We start from the raw sequence: 15,246 nt of genomic DNA, 5'->3' as shown, positions 1-15,246 counted from the left end.
ATGTAAAATGCATATGCAATATGTAACTGCACATTTACTCTGTGCAAGGTTTCTATTCTGAGAACACAGTGATAAGACAGGGTTCGTGACCTCAGGGAGCTTATACTTTAGAGGGGTTACATCTAGAATAGACAATACAGTAAATATAAGAAACATATAGAAGGATATTTGTACAATATATAATACATAGCAGGAAAGGTACATAATGTTCAAGAGGGAAGATTAAATAGACAGCAAGGGAGCTATACATGTAATTTCCTGGGGAAATACCTATATATTATTAAGAAATATCTATATAATAAAGAAGAATATATACTTTGGTAGCAGAAATATAAATAATAGTAGAGTAGATAAGCATAATATAGTAAAAAAGCTATATGTATCAATATAGTAGGAAATATATATGTATGTGTGTGAGCATATTATTTATATATATATATTCACACACACATTTATGTTTCTGTGTATGTGTGTTTGTAGAGATAAAATACACAACAGAGTAAAAACATAAAGGTACACGGCAGACAATAACAATGATAATAATAATGGTTATTAACTCATATAAATAGTAATTATTTAACAGGCCTTGTTCTGAGTGCTTTCCTTTTAATATTCGTAACAATCCTATGAGAAAAGTACTATTAGCTCTCTCTTACAAACAATGAAACTGAGCCCAGAGAGGCAAAGGAACTTGCCCAAGGTCACAAGGTCAGACAGCTAACACAGGCCATTGGCTCCAGAAGCCCTACATTATAATTTCTATAATATATAGAAATTATATATAATAGGTGATATAAATGTACTATACTGCAGGGGATAAATATATAAGGAATATAAAAACAAATGGTGGGAGATTATTTGTGTAAAATATAAAATATATAGAAGACATTTGTACTTCACTACATGAGAAATATATACATATATATGTATACAATATACACATGTATATATACATATGATATATACATACATACTCTTTCTCTCTATATATACACACATATATACTCTCTCTCTGTATGATATATGATAGGGTTTCTTCCTCCTCTTCTTACTGATGTTCTCTTAATTCACCCACAAGATTAACCAATAACCCTCTCAATTCCCTCTGTAAAACATACTGATGATTGATGTCCAAGGCACAATAAGTTTCTCTGGCTAACATACTGAATACTTTGACTAATATCATTTGAATTATAAGCTTACCTAAAGCCAATGTTAAGTGTTTCTATGACTGTTTATTCAAGGTTACTTTAATTCATAGTTAAGTTAAATGCTATCAACATTTACAAAACAAAATTTTAAAAAGATTTCTATGAAAACTCAGTGGATGCTCTGCAAAGTCTTGATAAAGATGAGCTGCCACATGAGGAGGAAACAAGTACTGTGAAGAGCAGAGAACAATTTAAAACAGAACACAACCTGTAATGACCAATAATATTCTCACAGAGAGAAGAGACAGATCCATGAAATAAGAATAGAATAGGATGCTATAAAGGAGAAACATTCGGAGAAACAAGGAAGAGAGGGAGCAAGGGAAGGCAGGCAGTTAGCTCTCAGAAGGAATTTTTTTTTTTAATCATGAGACGGACTGGAGGAAACCCGTATGTGGAAACTGACAAAGAGAAGGTGAGAAACTAAAAGGGTTAGTTCAAGAGTTAAAACAATTCCAGAAAGAGAATGAAGAAAAGGGATGAGGTTTACGTTGCAGTGAGAACCATCAAGGAAATAATACAAGAAAATTTCTCAGCAGTTTCCAAGCCCAGTGAGCGCCCAGAGCAAAGAATGAAAAAGAACCCACTCCAAGATGAGTCACTAAGGAAACCGACCACTAGGTATGTTCCAAGTTTAAAAACATCCAGAAAGGACACACACAATACAAAATAGATCATATAAAAAAGTAGCGCTCTAGTATCAGACTTTGCTGCGGCATTTTTGCTTAGATGCCAATAGTGTAATACCATCAAAATTATGGGAAAATACTATTTACAGACTAAAATTCTATAGCCAACTATCAGTCAAATATTCGAGGAGAATAAGAGCATTTTCATATCAAAGTCTCAAAACATTTACCTCCCATACATCTTTTCTCACGGAGCTACCGAAGATGTACACTAGGAAAGCAGAAGGTGACATGTTTGCTGAAGGTAGTGGGTGTATGACCACAGGTGTGAATACTTTGTGAATTGCTTTGCTTAAATCCAAAATATTGACACAGTGCTGGGTGCCTGTTTACTTGTTTACCCAGAAGAGGACCCTTAAGGAATCTTCACTGTTTTAAATTCCTTTTCTCTTTTTGCTGTTTTGTCTGGGGGATTTCCATTGCTTTGTCTTCTAGCTCGCTAATCCATCCTTCTGCTTCATCCAGTCTGCTCTTGAATCCCTCTATTATATTTTTTCTTAGATTATTTTATTTTTCAGCTCTGTAACTTCTGTTTAGAACTTTCTTATATTTTTCTCTTTGTTGAAGATCTCTCTGTTCATCCATTCTTTTCTCAAGTTCAGTGAGCATCTTTATGACCATTACTTTGAACTCTTTATCTCTGTTTCATTAGCGTCTTTTTCTGAGGTTTTGTCTTACTCTTTTATTTGGAATATAATCCTTTTTCTCTTCGTTTTGCCTGACCCTCTGTGTTTGTTTCTACGTGGAAACATGGAAGGTGACAGCCAGAGATCCATAAGAGAAGGGATCTAACTCGTGAAGAAAGTGATGGAGGGAATTTCCAGGAGGAAGGTGAAGGGCTGGAGCTGCACGGAGATCCAGAGAGCAATCAGCCCGGGCAGAGCAGCGGGACAGAAGGCACCAGGAGGGGTGTTTTCATGGGGAAAAACTTCTTTTAAAAGGTTGCTTGATATGTTTAAATACAACTAAGAGAACATCCACAGTTCTGTGAGAGAGTCAGGGGACAGACCAGCAATAAACAGATACTCAGCAAACCAAAAACAGGCCATCACTCCATGAAAACACACAGTTATCCCAGAAGGGAAATAAAATCCTAGTATACTATTAGATGCAGCTGTGAATAACAGTTAAGTAGTTACAACAACATAGAAAATGAACTCTGGCTGCACACCAAATGCTGATACAACCAGACTAGGAAGAGGAGAGAAGGGGCCGTGTGTTTGTGTGCTACTGGGGGAGGGGAGCTACAGCTACATCCTCATTTACCACAAAATGAAGGCAAATAATTATACCTAAAAATGAAAAATCAGGAAATAAAAACATAAGCATGCTATTTAAAAACAGGGGACGGGACTTCCCTGGTGGTCCAGTGGGTAAGACCTCACGCTCCCAATGCAGAGGGCTGGGGTTCGATCCTTGGTCAGGGAACTAGATCCCACGTGCGTGCTGCAACCAAGAGTCTGCATGCCGCAACCAAGACCGAGCACAGCCAAAATCAATCAATAAATAAACATATTTTAGAAAACAAAAAAACAAACAAAAAAAACCAGGGGAGTAAACTCTAGAAGTAAGAGTTGAGAATAATAACTTCTGGGTAAGAGAAATTAGAACGGGGAGAGGAGACTGCCAGTTTTTGTTTTTTGTTTTTTTTTTATTTGTGGCTGCATTGGGCCTTTGTTGCTGCGTGCAGGCTTTTCTCTAGTTGCGGCGAGTGGGGGCTACTCTTTGTTGCGGTGCACGGGCTTCTCATTGCAGTGGCTTCTCTTGTTGCGGAGCACAGGCTCTACGCATGCAGGCTTCAGTAGTTGTAGCTCGCGGGCTCTAGAGCACAGGCTCCGTAGTTGTGGCGCACGGGCTTAGTTGCTCCATGGCATGTGGGATCTTCCCAGGCCAGGGATCGAACCCGTGTCCCCTGCATTGGCAGGTGGATTCTTAACCACTGAGCCACCAGGGAAGCCCCAGGACTGCTGGGTTTCTGCTGACAGCTTTGCATAAGCGTTTGACTTTTTAAAACCATGTACATAAGTTATATTGACCATTTTAATTTAGAGAGAAAAGATATTCACGTAGTACCTCATGTAAAACTATAAAGAAGCCTCGGCTTAAATCTAATCATCTGTCTTGCTACACTTTATACTAAAAAAAATATTAAAGGCCAGACTCATTCACACATTTGATCTCATTACATTAAAAAGCATCCTCTTCAGAAGGTATTGTTAGTATTGTTAGTATTTTCACAGATATGGAGATTGATGCTTGGAGAGGCCACACAGCTAGTAAGTGATGAAACTGGAAATTCAAACTTGGGTCTATCTACCAAAGCCAATATTCTCTGTATTGCACTAGGTTTCTTTTTCTGGTAAGTTAAAGAAAGTCCTAGTCCCCCTTAAAAATATTTTTTAATAACTGTGTATTGATCAGATTTGTCTTCTCAACCTTCTTTTTCAGGGCTAAACACCTAAATTTCTTGAGCTTCCTTCACAAAAGTTCTTTTGAGGTTTTTTTTCACTCTTCAGTGGGTCCTTAAGACCCCCTCAAAGTTCTCACGTTCCTCCTAAGACAGGCCACAGTAACAGGACAAGCCAATGCTGAGTTACCTCCTGACTCGACTGCCAGGCATTTACAGCTACAGAGTTGACTAAAAAAAGTGTTGATTTTTAATGTTGACTGAAAATTTTCACGTTGATTTAGTGCCAAATTTAGTGCCAATTTAAAAAATATATATATGAACAATGTCATTTTGAAAAGGTCAGCACTAAATTACTTAATTTGTGAATTACTAAAACACCTACTGAATTTAATTTCTTGTCAATAACTGAAGTTTTAAAATTTTATCTTTTTGCTTCTTTGTACACTATAATCAATCCATAATTTATGCCATTTTCTTTCTCTCACTAAATGGCAGTCATCCTCCATTTTATTCTGTCTTCTCAGACATAGCAAGAGTATTTCTGAGAGTCGAAGCTAACATACAAATTAAACTGGGTTTTAAAAAGCAGCAACAAAAGAGAGGGTTCAAAATGGTGGTGTAGGAAGATCCTGAGCTTACCTCCTGGCACGGACACACCAGAGCTATAACTAGTTACACATAGGATGACTCTCTCCACAAAAGACCAAAAGGCTGGCAAGGCAGCTCTTCTACAGAAAGGACAAAAAAGCAGGGTGGGAAAGCCCCACTGGGATGGTGCGGAGGGGAAAGATGCAGTCGTGCCAGTTACCCCCACCCATGGCGGGTGACCCACAAGTGGGAGGGATATGACAAACATGGAGCTCCCTCCTCCCTGAGCTCTGACCCCACCTCTGCCAGATCTGGAAGGTGGGAGCACCCCCGTGAACGCCTAGTACTGGGGACTGGGGGGCTTGCGTTTCTGAGCCCCAGAGCACTGAAACAATCGGACAGACAGATGTTGTCAGGCTATCACCCCCAGGGCACTGCAGAGACAACAGACCCCCCCCCCAATCTCTCAGCAGCCACTCCTTCAAAACTGGAGCAGACAGCTGTTTCAACTAATACGTAGGAACAAACACAGAGGGTCAGGCAAAACGAAGAGAAAAAGGATTATATTCCAAATAAAAGAGTAAGACAAAACCTCAGAAAAAGATGCTAATGAAACAGAGATAAAGAGTTCAAAGTAATGGTCATAAAGATGCTCACTGAACTTGAGAAAAGAATGGATGAACAGAGAGATCTTTAACAAAGAGAAAAATATAAGAAAGTTCTAAACAGAAGTTACAGAGCTGAAAAATAAAATAATCTAAGAAAAAATATAATAGAGGGATTCAAGAGCAGACTGGATGAAGCAGAAGGATGGATTAGCGAGCTAGAAGACAAAGCAATGGAAATCCCCCAGACAAAACAGCAAAAAGAGAAAAGGAATTTAAAACAGTGTAGATTCCTTAAGGGTCCTCTTCTGGGTAAACAAATAAACAGGCACCCAGCACTGTGTCAATATTTTGGATTTAAGCAAAGCAATTCACAAAGTATTCACACCTGTGGTCATACACCCACCACCTTCAGCAATTTCTCAGTGTCTCAAAAAACAAACAAACAAACAGGCTCAGTCAACCATCCATTTGTTCATTCATTCATACAACATTTGTTAAGTGCCTACTGGATGCCAAGCACTGTGCCAGACCCTGAGAATACAAAGACAAATAAATACAAATGTATGGAAAAACGGAAGTTTAAATAGTTAGAACTCCAAGTAAATTTAAACAGAAACCCCAGAACCCACTTTTACACAATTGACTTCTACTTTTGGCTGGTATTTTACATGTGGTTTACCTGTAGTGTGGAGGGGGGAGCTGCTGGATGACATCATGAATTTTTATCAGCCTTTCTTCATCTGTTGCTGCTGAAACAGCATCCTAGAACAACCATAATGCAAAATAAACTATTAGGCTTTGTTGGTAAAGATGAAAGTTCTTCATTTACAATTCAGTTTCACTTTGAGATTAATTGACTTTACTCTTTGATGCTGAACTATGAGGAAAAACAATGTAGTATTCAAGGAAGTAAACTTTGTTTCCACACTATATGGATACTGAAATCTATTAAAAGATAATATTTTTAAAACTTTGTGATAACCAATATCGAGGGTCATAAGATTAGTGGCTCAAAGTCAGAAACCGAAAGAGTGAAAATGTGAAAACAGTGAAGACTGTGGACCAGCTAGCAGTAAAGTGTTTTTATTTTCTTTAAAGGACCCCTCTTCCTCATACAACTATCTCATATGACCAAACCAATCTTCACACGTTTTGGAAAAAAACCACAGCAAAACTCCAAACAGAACTTGACTTAAAAGTGACTTGTACTCACAGAAAACTTCTCATACAGCTGGTAGGTGAGCAAAGGGTTTGGGAGCTCTCGGAAATACAGCTTACACAGGGAGCCCACGGAATGGATGTCTTGAACATAGGGTTCTTTTGTCAGGTCGGGAACATGCTCAGAGTCAAATTCATGGCTAAAAAGATAGATGAGAGACAACAAAACTATTTTTTTGAAAGAAAAGCAAATATGACTTTAAAACAGAAAGGAAAGGTCCAAAGTATTAACCTCTACCTCAGTGAATTAATATTTTCTTCAAATGACTATATTTCATACAAGTTATATTTGGACTTCAGTAGTAATCAAATGTCTAATCATGAAACAAGTGTTTTTCTAAATGGAAATTAAGGGAATAGCTTTAATATTAAAATGGACAGAAATCTCTGAAATGTGTGTGAAAGAGAAGCTCTTACCACACAGATCTGAAAACAGGACTTCTAATTCCTAATGGTTTAAATACCCAATGTTTTGGCAATTCTGAAAACTAAAGTTGAATGGCAGCTGGTCCATGTATGACTATGTGCAGAAATTCCTCAGGTACAAGAAGTACAGTTCAGGAATGCTTTATGGAAGAGGGATAAGGAAGCCAGAAACAATATAAAGCAATTCCCAGCCAACACCAAATTTTAAAAGAAAGCAAAATCTGCAGCATTAAAGTGAGTGAAATAAAACTTGTGCTCAGAACACTAAGGCAGATTCAGCTCACTCTGAGGTGGTGAACTAATATTAATCTACAGACATGAGACCACTTATGAACCTAGAGGATTAATGTACGTGGACAATCTGAATATGAGATTTGCTGCGTCTGAAACTAAAGACTGAAACCTTTTTCAGTACAAGAATCAATTTGTGGAGGCGGAGTCAAGATGGCGGTGTGGGAAGACGCAGAGTCAGCATCTCCCCGCAACTAGGGCACCTGCCGGCAGCTGGTGGGGGGCTCTGACCCCAAGGAGGCAGGAGGAACCCCGAAGTGAACGAGTAGGACGCAGGGGGACTGAGGGGGGAGGAGAAGTAGAGGCCAGACAGGATCGGCGCCCCTGAGGGCGGGGAGATCAGGAGAGGCAGGTGGGAGGGGCCATCCAGGAGGAGCGGGAGAGGAGAGGAGGAGGGCGTTTGCCCCGCCCACTTGGGAGCCTGCTGAGCTACCAGACTGGTCCCCTGCCCTCCAAGGCCTCCCCCTACCCCTGGCCGTATTGGTCCTGGGGGCACAGGAGGGAGGCTGGGAGATCAGGAGAGGTAGGCAGGAGGGAGCCTCCCAGACCGGAGGAGCAGGAGAGGAGAGGAGCGCAACTGCCTCGCCCACTAGAGCCCAGAAAGCCTGTTGGACTCCCAGGTGAGGTGGCCCGCCCTCTGAGACCTTCTGTTCCTTTAGCCTAAGCCCCACCCCCCACAGCCCCCAGGGCCTTTTCCAGCCCTGTGGGTCCTAAGCATAGGCCCCACCCACCAGCCAAACCTCGCCCTTCCTGAGGCCCTGCCCTCCACAGCCAAGGCCTTTGCTCCCTTTTAAAAAATTTTTTTCCCTTTTCCCTCCTCCTCTTTTCTTTACTATTGTGGTACTGAGGTATCTTCTGGATGTTGATTCATGTATACTTTTATTTTTATATCCTTTCTAACATATCTGTTTCGTAGTCTAATTTTATTTTTTACTTTGTTAGTGTTCTCTCTTTTTTTTTTTTGCTGCCCCACACGGCTTGTGGGATCTTGGTTCACGAGCCGGAGGCTGGGCCGAAGCTCCTGCGGTGGGAGCTCTGAGTCCGAACCACTGGACTAACAGAGAACCTCAGACCCCAGGGAATATTCATCAGAGTGAGGTTTCATGGAGTTCCTCACCTCAGCACCAAGACCCAGCTCTACCCAACAGCCTACAAACTCCAGCTGTACCCAACAGCCTACAAACTCCCGTGTTGGAAGCCTCAGGCCAAACAACCAGTAAGGCAGAACTACAATCCCACTCATAAAAAAAATAAAAAAATAAAAAATGAGAAAGCAAAAAAATACATCACAGATGAAGGAGCAAGGTAAAAACCTACAAGACCAAATAAATGAACAGGAAATAGGCAATCTACCCGAAAAAGAATTCAAAGTAATGATAGTAAAGATGATCCAGAATCTCGGAAATAGAATGGAGGCACGGATTGAGAAAAAACAAGAAGTGTTTAACAAAGATCTAGAAGAACTAAAGAACAAACAAACAGAGATGAACAACACAATAACAAATGAAAAATACACTAGAAGGAATCAATAACAGAATAAATGAGGTAGAAGAACGAATAAGTGAGCTGGAAGACAAAACAATGGAAATAACTGCCGAGGAGCAGAATAAAGAAAAAAGAATGAAAAGAACTGAAGACAATCTCAGAGACCTCTGGGACAACACTAAACGCACCAACATTCGAATTATAGGGGTCCCAGAAGAAAAAAAGAAAAACAAAGGGTCTGAGAAAATATTTGAAGAGATTATAGTTGAAAACTTCCCTAACATGGGAAAGGAAATAGTCACCCAAGTCCAGGAAGCACAGAGAGTCGCATACAGGATAAAACCTAGGAAAAACACACCAAGACACATCTTAAACTAACAAAAATTAAATTCAAAGAAAAAATATTAAAAGCAGCAAAGGAAAAACAAAAAATAACATACAAAGGAACCCCCATAAGGTTATCAGCTGATTTTTCAGCAGAAACCCTGCAAGCCAGAAGGGAGTCGCAGGATATACTCAAAGTGATGAAAGAGAAAAACCTACAACCAAGATTACTTTACCCAGCAAGGATCTCATTCAGATTCGATGGAGAAGTCAAAACCTTTTCAAACGAGCAAAAGCTAAGAGAATTCACACCACCAAACCAGCTTTACAACAAATGCTACAGAAACTACTCTAGGCGGGAAACACAAGAGAAGAAAAAGACCCACAAAAACAAACCCAAAACAATTAAGAAAATGGTAATAGGAACATACATATTGAAAATAACCTTGAATGTAAATAGATTAAATGCCCCAAACAAAAGACACAGACTGGCTGAATGGATACAAAAACAAGACTCATACATATGCTGTCTACAAGAGACCCACTTCAGACCTAGGGACACATACAGACTGAAAATGAAGGGATGGAAAAAGATATTCCATGCAAATGGAAATCAAAAGAAAGCTGGAGTAGCAACATTCGTGTCAGATAAAATAGACTTTAAAATAAAGACTGTTACAAGAGATAAGGAAGGACAATACATAATGATCAAAGAATCAATCCAAGAAGAAGATATAACAATTATAAATGTTTATGCACCCAACATAGGAGCACCTCAATACATAAGGCAAATGCTAACAACCATGAAAGGAGAAATCGACAGTAACACAATAATAGTAGGGGACTTTAACACACCACTTACACCAACAGACAGATCATCCAAACAGAAAATAAATAAGGAAATACAAGCTTTAAATAACACACTAGATCAGATAGATTTAATTGATACTTATAGAACATTCCATCCAAAAGTGGCAGAAGACACTTTCTTCTCCAGTGCACACAGAACATTCTCCAGGATAGATCACATCTTGGGTCACAAATCAAGCCTCAGAAAATTTAAGAAAATTGAAATCATATCAAGCATCTTTTCTGACCACAACACTATAAGACCAGAAATCAGTACAGGAAAAAAACTGTAAAAAACACAAATACATGGAGGCTAAACAGTGTGCTACTAAATAACCAAGAGATCATTGAAGAAATCAAAGAAGAAATTAAAAAATACATAGAAACAAATGACAATGAAAACACGACGACCCAAAACCTATGGGATGCAGCAAAAGCAGTTCTAAGAGGGAAGTTTATAGCAATTCAATCTCACCTCAAGAAACAAGAAAAATCTCAAATAAACAATCTAACCCTACACTTAAAACTAGAGAAACAAGAACAAAGAAAACCCAAAGTCAGTAGAAGGAAAGAAATCACGAAGATCAGAGCAGAAATGAATGAAAGAGAAATGAAAAAACAATAGCAAAGATCAATGAAACTAAAAGCTGGTTCTTTAAGAAGATAGACAAAATTGATAAACCCTTAGCCTGACTCATCAAGCAAAAAAGGGAGAGGATGCAAATCAATAAAATTAGAAATCACAACTGACACAGCAGAAATACAAAGGATTATAAGAGAATACTACAAACAACTGTATGCCAATAAAATGGACAACCACAAAGAAATGGACAAATTCTTGGAAAGGTACAATTTTCCAAGACTGAACCAGGAAGAATTAGAAAATATAAACAGACTTATCAAAAATAATGAAATTGAAAGCATAATTAAAAATCTTCCAACAAACAAAAGCCCAGGAGCAGATGGCTTCACAGGCAAATTCTATCAAACATTTAGAGAAGAGCTAACACCGATCCTTCTCAAACTCTTCCCAAAAATTGCAGAGGGAGAAACACTCCCAAATTCATTCTATGAGGCCACCAACACCCTGATACCAAAAGCAGAAAAAGATATCACAAAGAAAGAAAATTATAGACCAATATCCCTGATGAACATAGATGCAAAAATCCTCAACAAAATAATAGCAAACAGAATCCAACAGCATATTAAAAGGATCATAGACCATGATCAAGTGGGATTTATCCCAGGGATGCAAGGATTCTTCAATATATGTAAATCAATGTGAAACACCACATCAACAAATTAAGGAATAAAAACCATATGATCATCTCAATAGATGCAGAAAAAGCTTTTGACAAAATTCAACACCCAATTATGATAAAAAGTCTCCAGAAAATGGGCATAGAGGGAACCTACCTCAACATAACAAAGGCCATATATGACAAACCCACAGCAAGCATCATACTCAATGGTGAAAAATTGAAAGCATTTCCACTAAGATCAGGAAGAAGACAAGGATGTCCACTCTCACCACTCTTATTCAACATAGTTTTGGAAGTCCTAGCCACAGCAATCAGAGAAGAAAAAGAAATAAAAGGAATACAAATTGGAAAAGAAGAAGTAAAACTGTCACAGTTTGCAGTGACATGATACTATACATAGAAAATCTTAAAGATGCCACCAGAAAACTACTAGAACTAATCAATGTATTTGGTAAGGTTGCAGGATACAAAATTAATGCACAGAAATCTCTGGCATTCGTATGCACCAACAACGAAAAATCAGAAAGAGAAATGAAGGAAACACTCCCATCTACCATTGCAACAAAAAGAATAAAATACCTAGGAATAAACCTGCCTAAGGAGGCAAAAGACTTGTACTCAGAAAACTATAAAACACGGATGAAAGAAATCAAAGATGACATAAACAGATGGAGAAATATACCATGTTCTTGGATTGGAAGGATCAATATGTGTGAAAATGACTATACTACCCAAAGCAATCTACAGATTCAATGCAATCCCTATCAAACTACCAATGGCATTCTTCACAGAATTAGCACAAAAAATTTTACAATTTGTATGGAAACACAAAAGACCCTGAATAGCCAAAGCAATTTTGAGAAAGAAAAACGGAGTTGGAGGAATCAGGCTCCCCGACTTCAAACTATACCACAAAGCTACAGTAATCAAGACAGTATGGTACTGGCACAAAAACAGAAATATAGATCAATGGTACAGGATAGAAAGCCCAGAGATAAACCCACGCACATATGGTCACCTAATTTACGACAAAGGAGGCAAGAACATAAAATGGAGAAAAGACAGCCTCTTCAATAAGTGGTGCTGGGAAAACTGGACAGCTACATGTAAAAGAATATAATTAGAACACTACCTAATACCATACACAAAAATAAACTCAAAATGGATCAAAGACTTAAATGTAAGACCAGACACTATAAACCTCTTAGAGGAAAACATAGGAAAAACACTCTTTGACATAAACTACAGCAAGATCTTTTTTGACCCACCTCCTAGAGTAATGGAAATAAAAACAAAAATAAACAAATGGGACTTAATTAAACTTAAAAGCTTTTGCACAGCAAAGGAAACCATAAACAAGACAAGAAGACAGCCCTCAGAATGGGAGAAAATATTTGCAAATGAAACAACAAAGGATTAATCTCCAAAATATACAAACAGCTCATGGAGCTCAATATCAATAAAACAAACAATCCAGTTAAAACACATGCGGAAGACCTAAGTAGACATTTCACCAAGGAGGACATACGGATGGCTGGGAGGCACATGAAAAGATGCTCAACATCACTAATTATTAGAGAAATGCATGTCAAAACTACAATGAGGTATCACCTCAAACCAGTCAGAATGGCCATTACCAAAAAATCTAGAAACAATTTAATGCTGGAAAGGGTGTGGGATGTAAATTGATACAACCACTATGGAAAACAGTATGGAGGGCCCTTAAAAAACTAAAAATAGGACTTCCCTGGTGGCGCAGGGGTTAAGAATCCACCTGCCAATGCAGGGGATGTGCGTTCAAGCCCTGGTCCAGGAAGATCCCACATGCCATGGAGCAGCTAAGCCCGTGCACCACAACTACTGAGCCTGCACTCTGGAGCCCGTGAGCCAGAACGACTAAGCCCGTGTGCCATAACTACTGAAGCCTGCACGCCTAGAGCCCCTGCTCTGCAACAGGAGAAGCCACTGCAATGAGAAGCCCACACACCACGACAGAGCAGTCCCCGCTCATCACGGGAGAAAGCCCACGTGTAGCAATGAAGCCCCAACGCAGCCATAAGTAAATAAATAAATAAATAAATTTATTTTTTTTTAAAAACTAAACTAAAAATAGAACTACCATATGACCCAGCAATCCCACTATTGGGTACATACCCTGAGAAAACCATAATTCAAAAAGAGACATGTACCACAATGTTCACTGCAGCACTATTTACAATAGCCAGGACATGGAAACAACCTAAATGTCCAATGACAGATGAATGGATAAAGAAGATGTGGCACATATATACAATGGAATATTACTCAGCCATAAAAAAGGAACGAAATTGGGTCATTTGTAGTGAGGTAGATGGACTTAGAGACTGTCATACAGAGTGAAGTAGGTCAGAAAGAGAAAAACAAATACCATATGCTAACTCATATATATGGAATCTTAAAAAAAAAAGGTACTGATGAACCTAGCTGCAGGGCAGGAATAAAGAGGCAGACATAGAGAATGGACTTAAGGACATGGGGTGGGAGGGGGAAGCTGGGGCAAAGTGAGAGCAGCATCGACATATATACACTACCAAATGTAAAACCGTTGGCTGGTGGGAAGCAGCAGCATAGCACAGGGAGATTGGCTCGGTGCTTTGTGATGACCTAGAGGGGTGGGATAGGGAGGATGGGAGGGAGGCTCAAGAGGGAGGGGATATGGGGACATGTGTATGCATATGGCTGATTCGCTTTGTTGTGCAACAGAAACTAACATGGTATTGTGAAGCAATTATACTCCAATAAAGATCTATTAAAAAAAAGAAAAGAATAAATTTCAGTTATTTTCCTAACATGTATTCCTGAAAATAGAGATGAACTCTGTGGTCAAATTAGAACAATTAAAATCCTATAGAATAATGGCAATTATCATGCACCACAGTGAAAAATAAAGGATAATAACATATTAAGAATAGACTAGAATCTAAGAGATTAAGCAAAAATTAAAAATTCTATTGCTGGTGTAAAGGATACCACTATTCTTGTCTCTGAGACTATAATGGGAGAGGATGTGCAATATGTAATACATGCACACTTGAACATATACTACAGAGCTCAGGTGAAAGGAGATTAGAAAGTTCGCTCTCATCAATTATAATTAACTAAAGAATAATTCTATTATAATGTAAATTATCATCTCTCATGGTTATCATAGGTTCAAATTCAATTTTTAAAAATCTTCAAATATTGCAAAGAGAAAATACAAGTATTGAAGAGATTAGGGGACATGGTTTTCTGATACTACAAACGAAGAGATGGCATTTAGGAAAATATACACAGAGAACAATATGGATATTATTTCCTACTTTATCTAAACTATCTTACAGAAAATTACGGTTATCAATATAAGTGACTTAATTTTGAAACAGTTTCATTTTAATGAATTACAGTAGGAACGAAAAAGAAAATGCCATATTAGGTTTTACCGTAGTCTCTGGATATTGGAGGCAACGCCAGAGAGACGATATATTCCATCCACGATGCCATATCTCTCAATGAACGCTGTACAGCTTTGAAGAACCTGGGGCACTAGAGAGAATTTTTGAAGACATGGATTAAATTGAGAGTATTCAGTGGAAACAAAGTCACAAAAAATGAGAATGTTTTAGCAAAATGAAATTTGCAAATTAAAGTTTTAAGGGGGGGAAATTAATCTACTACAAAAACTGACGGGCATATTTACTTAATTTCACATCTACGCTAGATAACTGGTTGCTAAATAATCAAGACTGGCTCTATTTTGTTACATTTAGGTAAGTGGAAGAGTTCATACATTATTAGCATAGTTTCTCTAAGATCTTCTGCAACAGACTCATTTAGATCATGTTAGTAAGGTGAACTGTTTAGTTC

The 15,246-nt window shown here is 38.5% G+C and overlaps 1 protein-coding gene across 6 annotated transcripts in view; it reads right to left on the bottom strand.

The window, feature by feature from the left end:
• Positions 1-15,246, bottom strand: part of ARHGAP32 (Rho GTPase activating protein 32) — a 291,298-nt gene that overhangs the window by 18,524 nt on the left and 257,528 nt on the right. For all 6 annotated transcript variants that reach the window (XM_061203062.1, XM_061203063.1, XM_061203065.1 and 3 more), the window contains 3 exons: positions 14,823-14,925; positions 6,720-6,864; positions 6,186-6,268 (listed from right to left, as the gene is read on the bottom strand). In XM_061203062.1, the coding sequence (XP_061059045.1) occupies positions 6,186-6,268; positions 6,720-6,864; positions 14,823-14,925 (331 nt within the window). The remainder of the gene's footprint in view (positions 1-6,185; positions 6,269-6,719; positions 6,865-14,822; positions 14,926-15,246) is intronic.

This window comes from Eubalaena glacialis, chromosome 10 (assembly GCF_028564815.1).
Source record: "Eubalaena glacialis isolate mEubGla1 chromosome 10, mEubGla1.1.hap2.+ XY, whole genome shotgun sequence".
Lineage (NCBI taxonomy): Eukaryota > Metazoa > Chordata > Mammalia > Artiodactyla > Balaenidae > Eubalaena > Eubalaena glacialis.
This window is presented reverse-complemented; position numbering and strand designations above follow the sequence as displayed.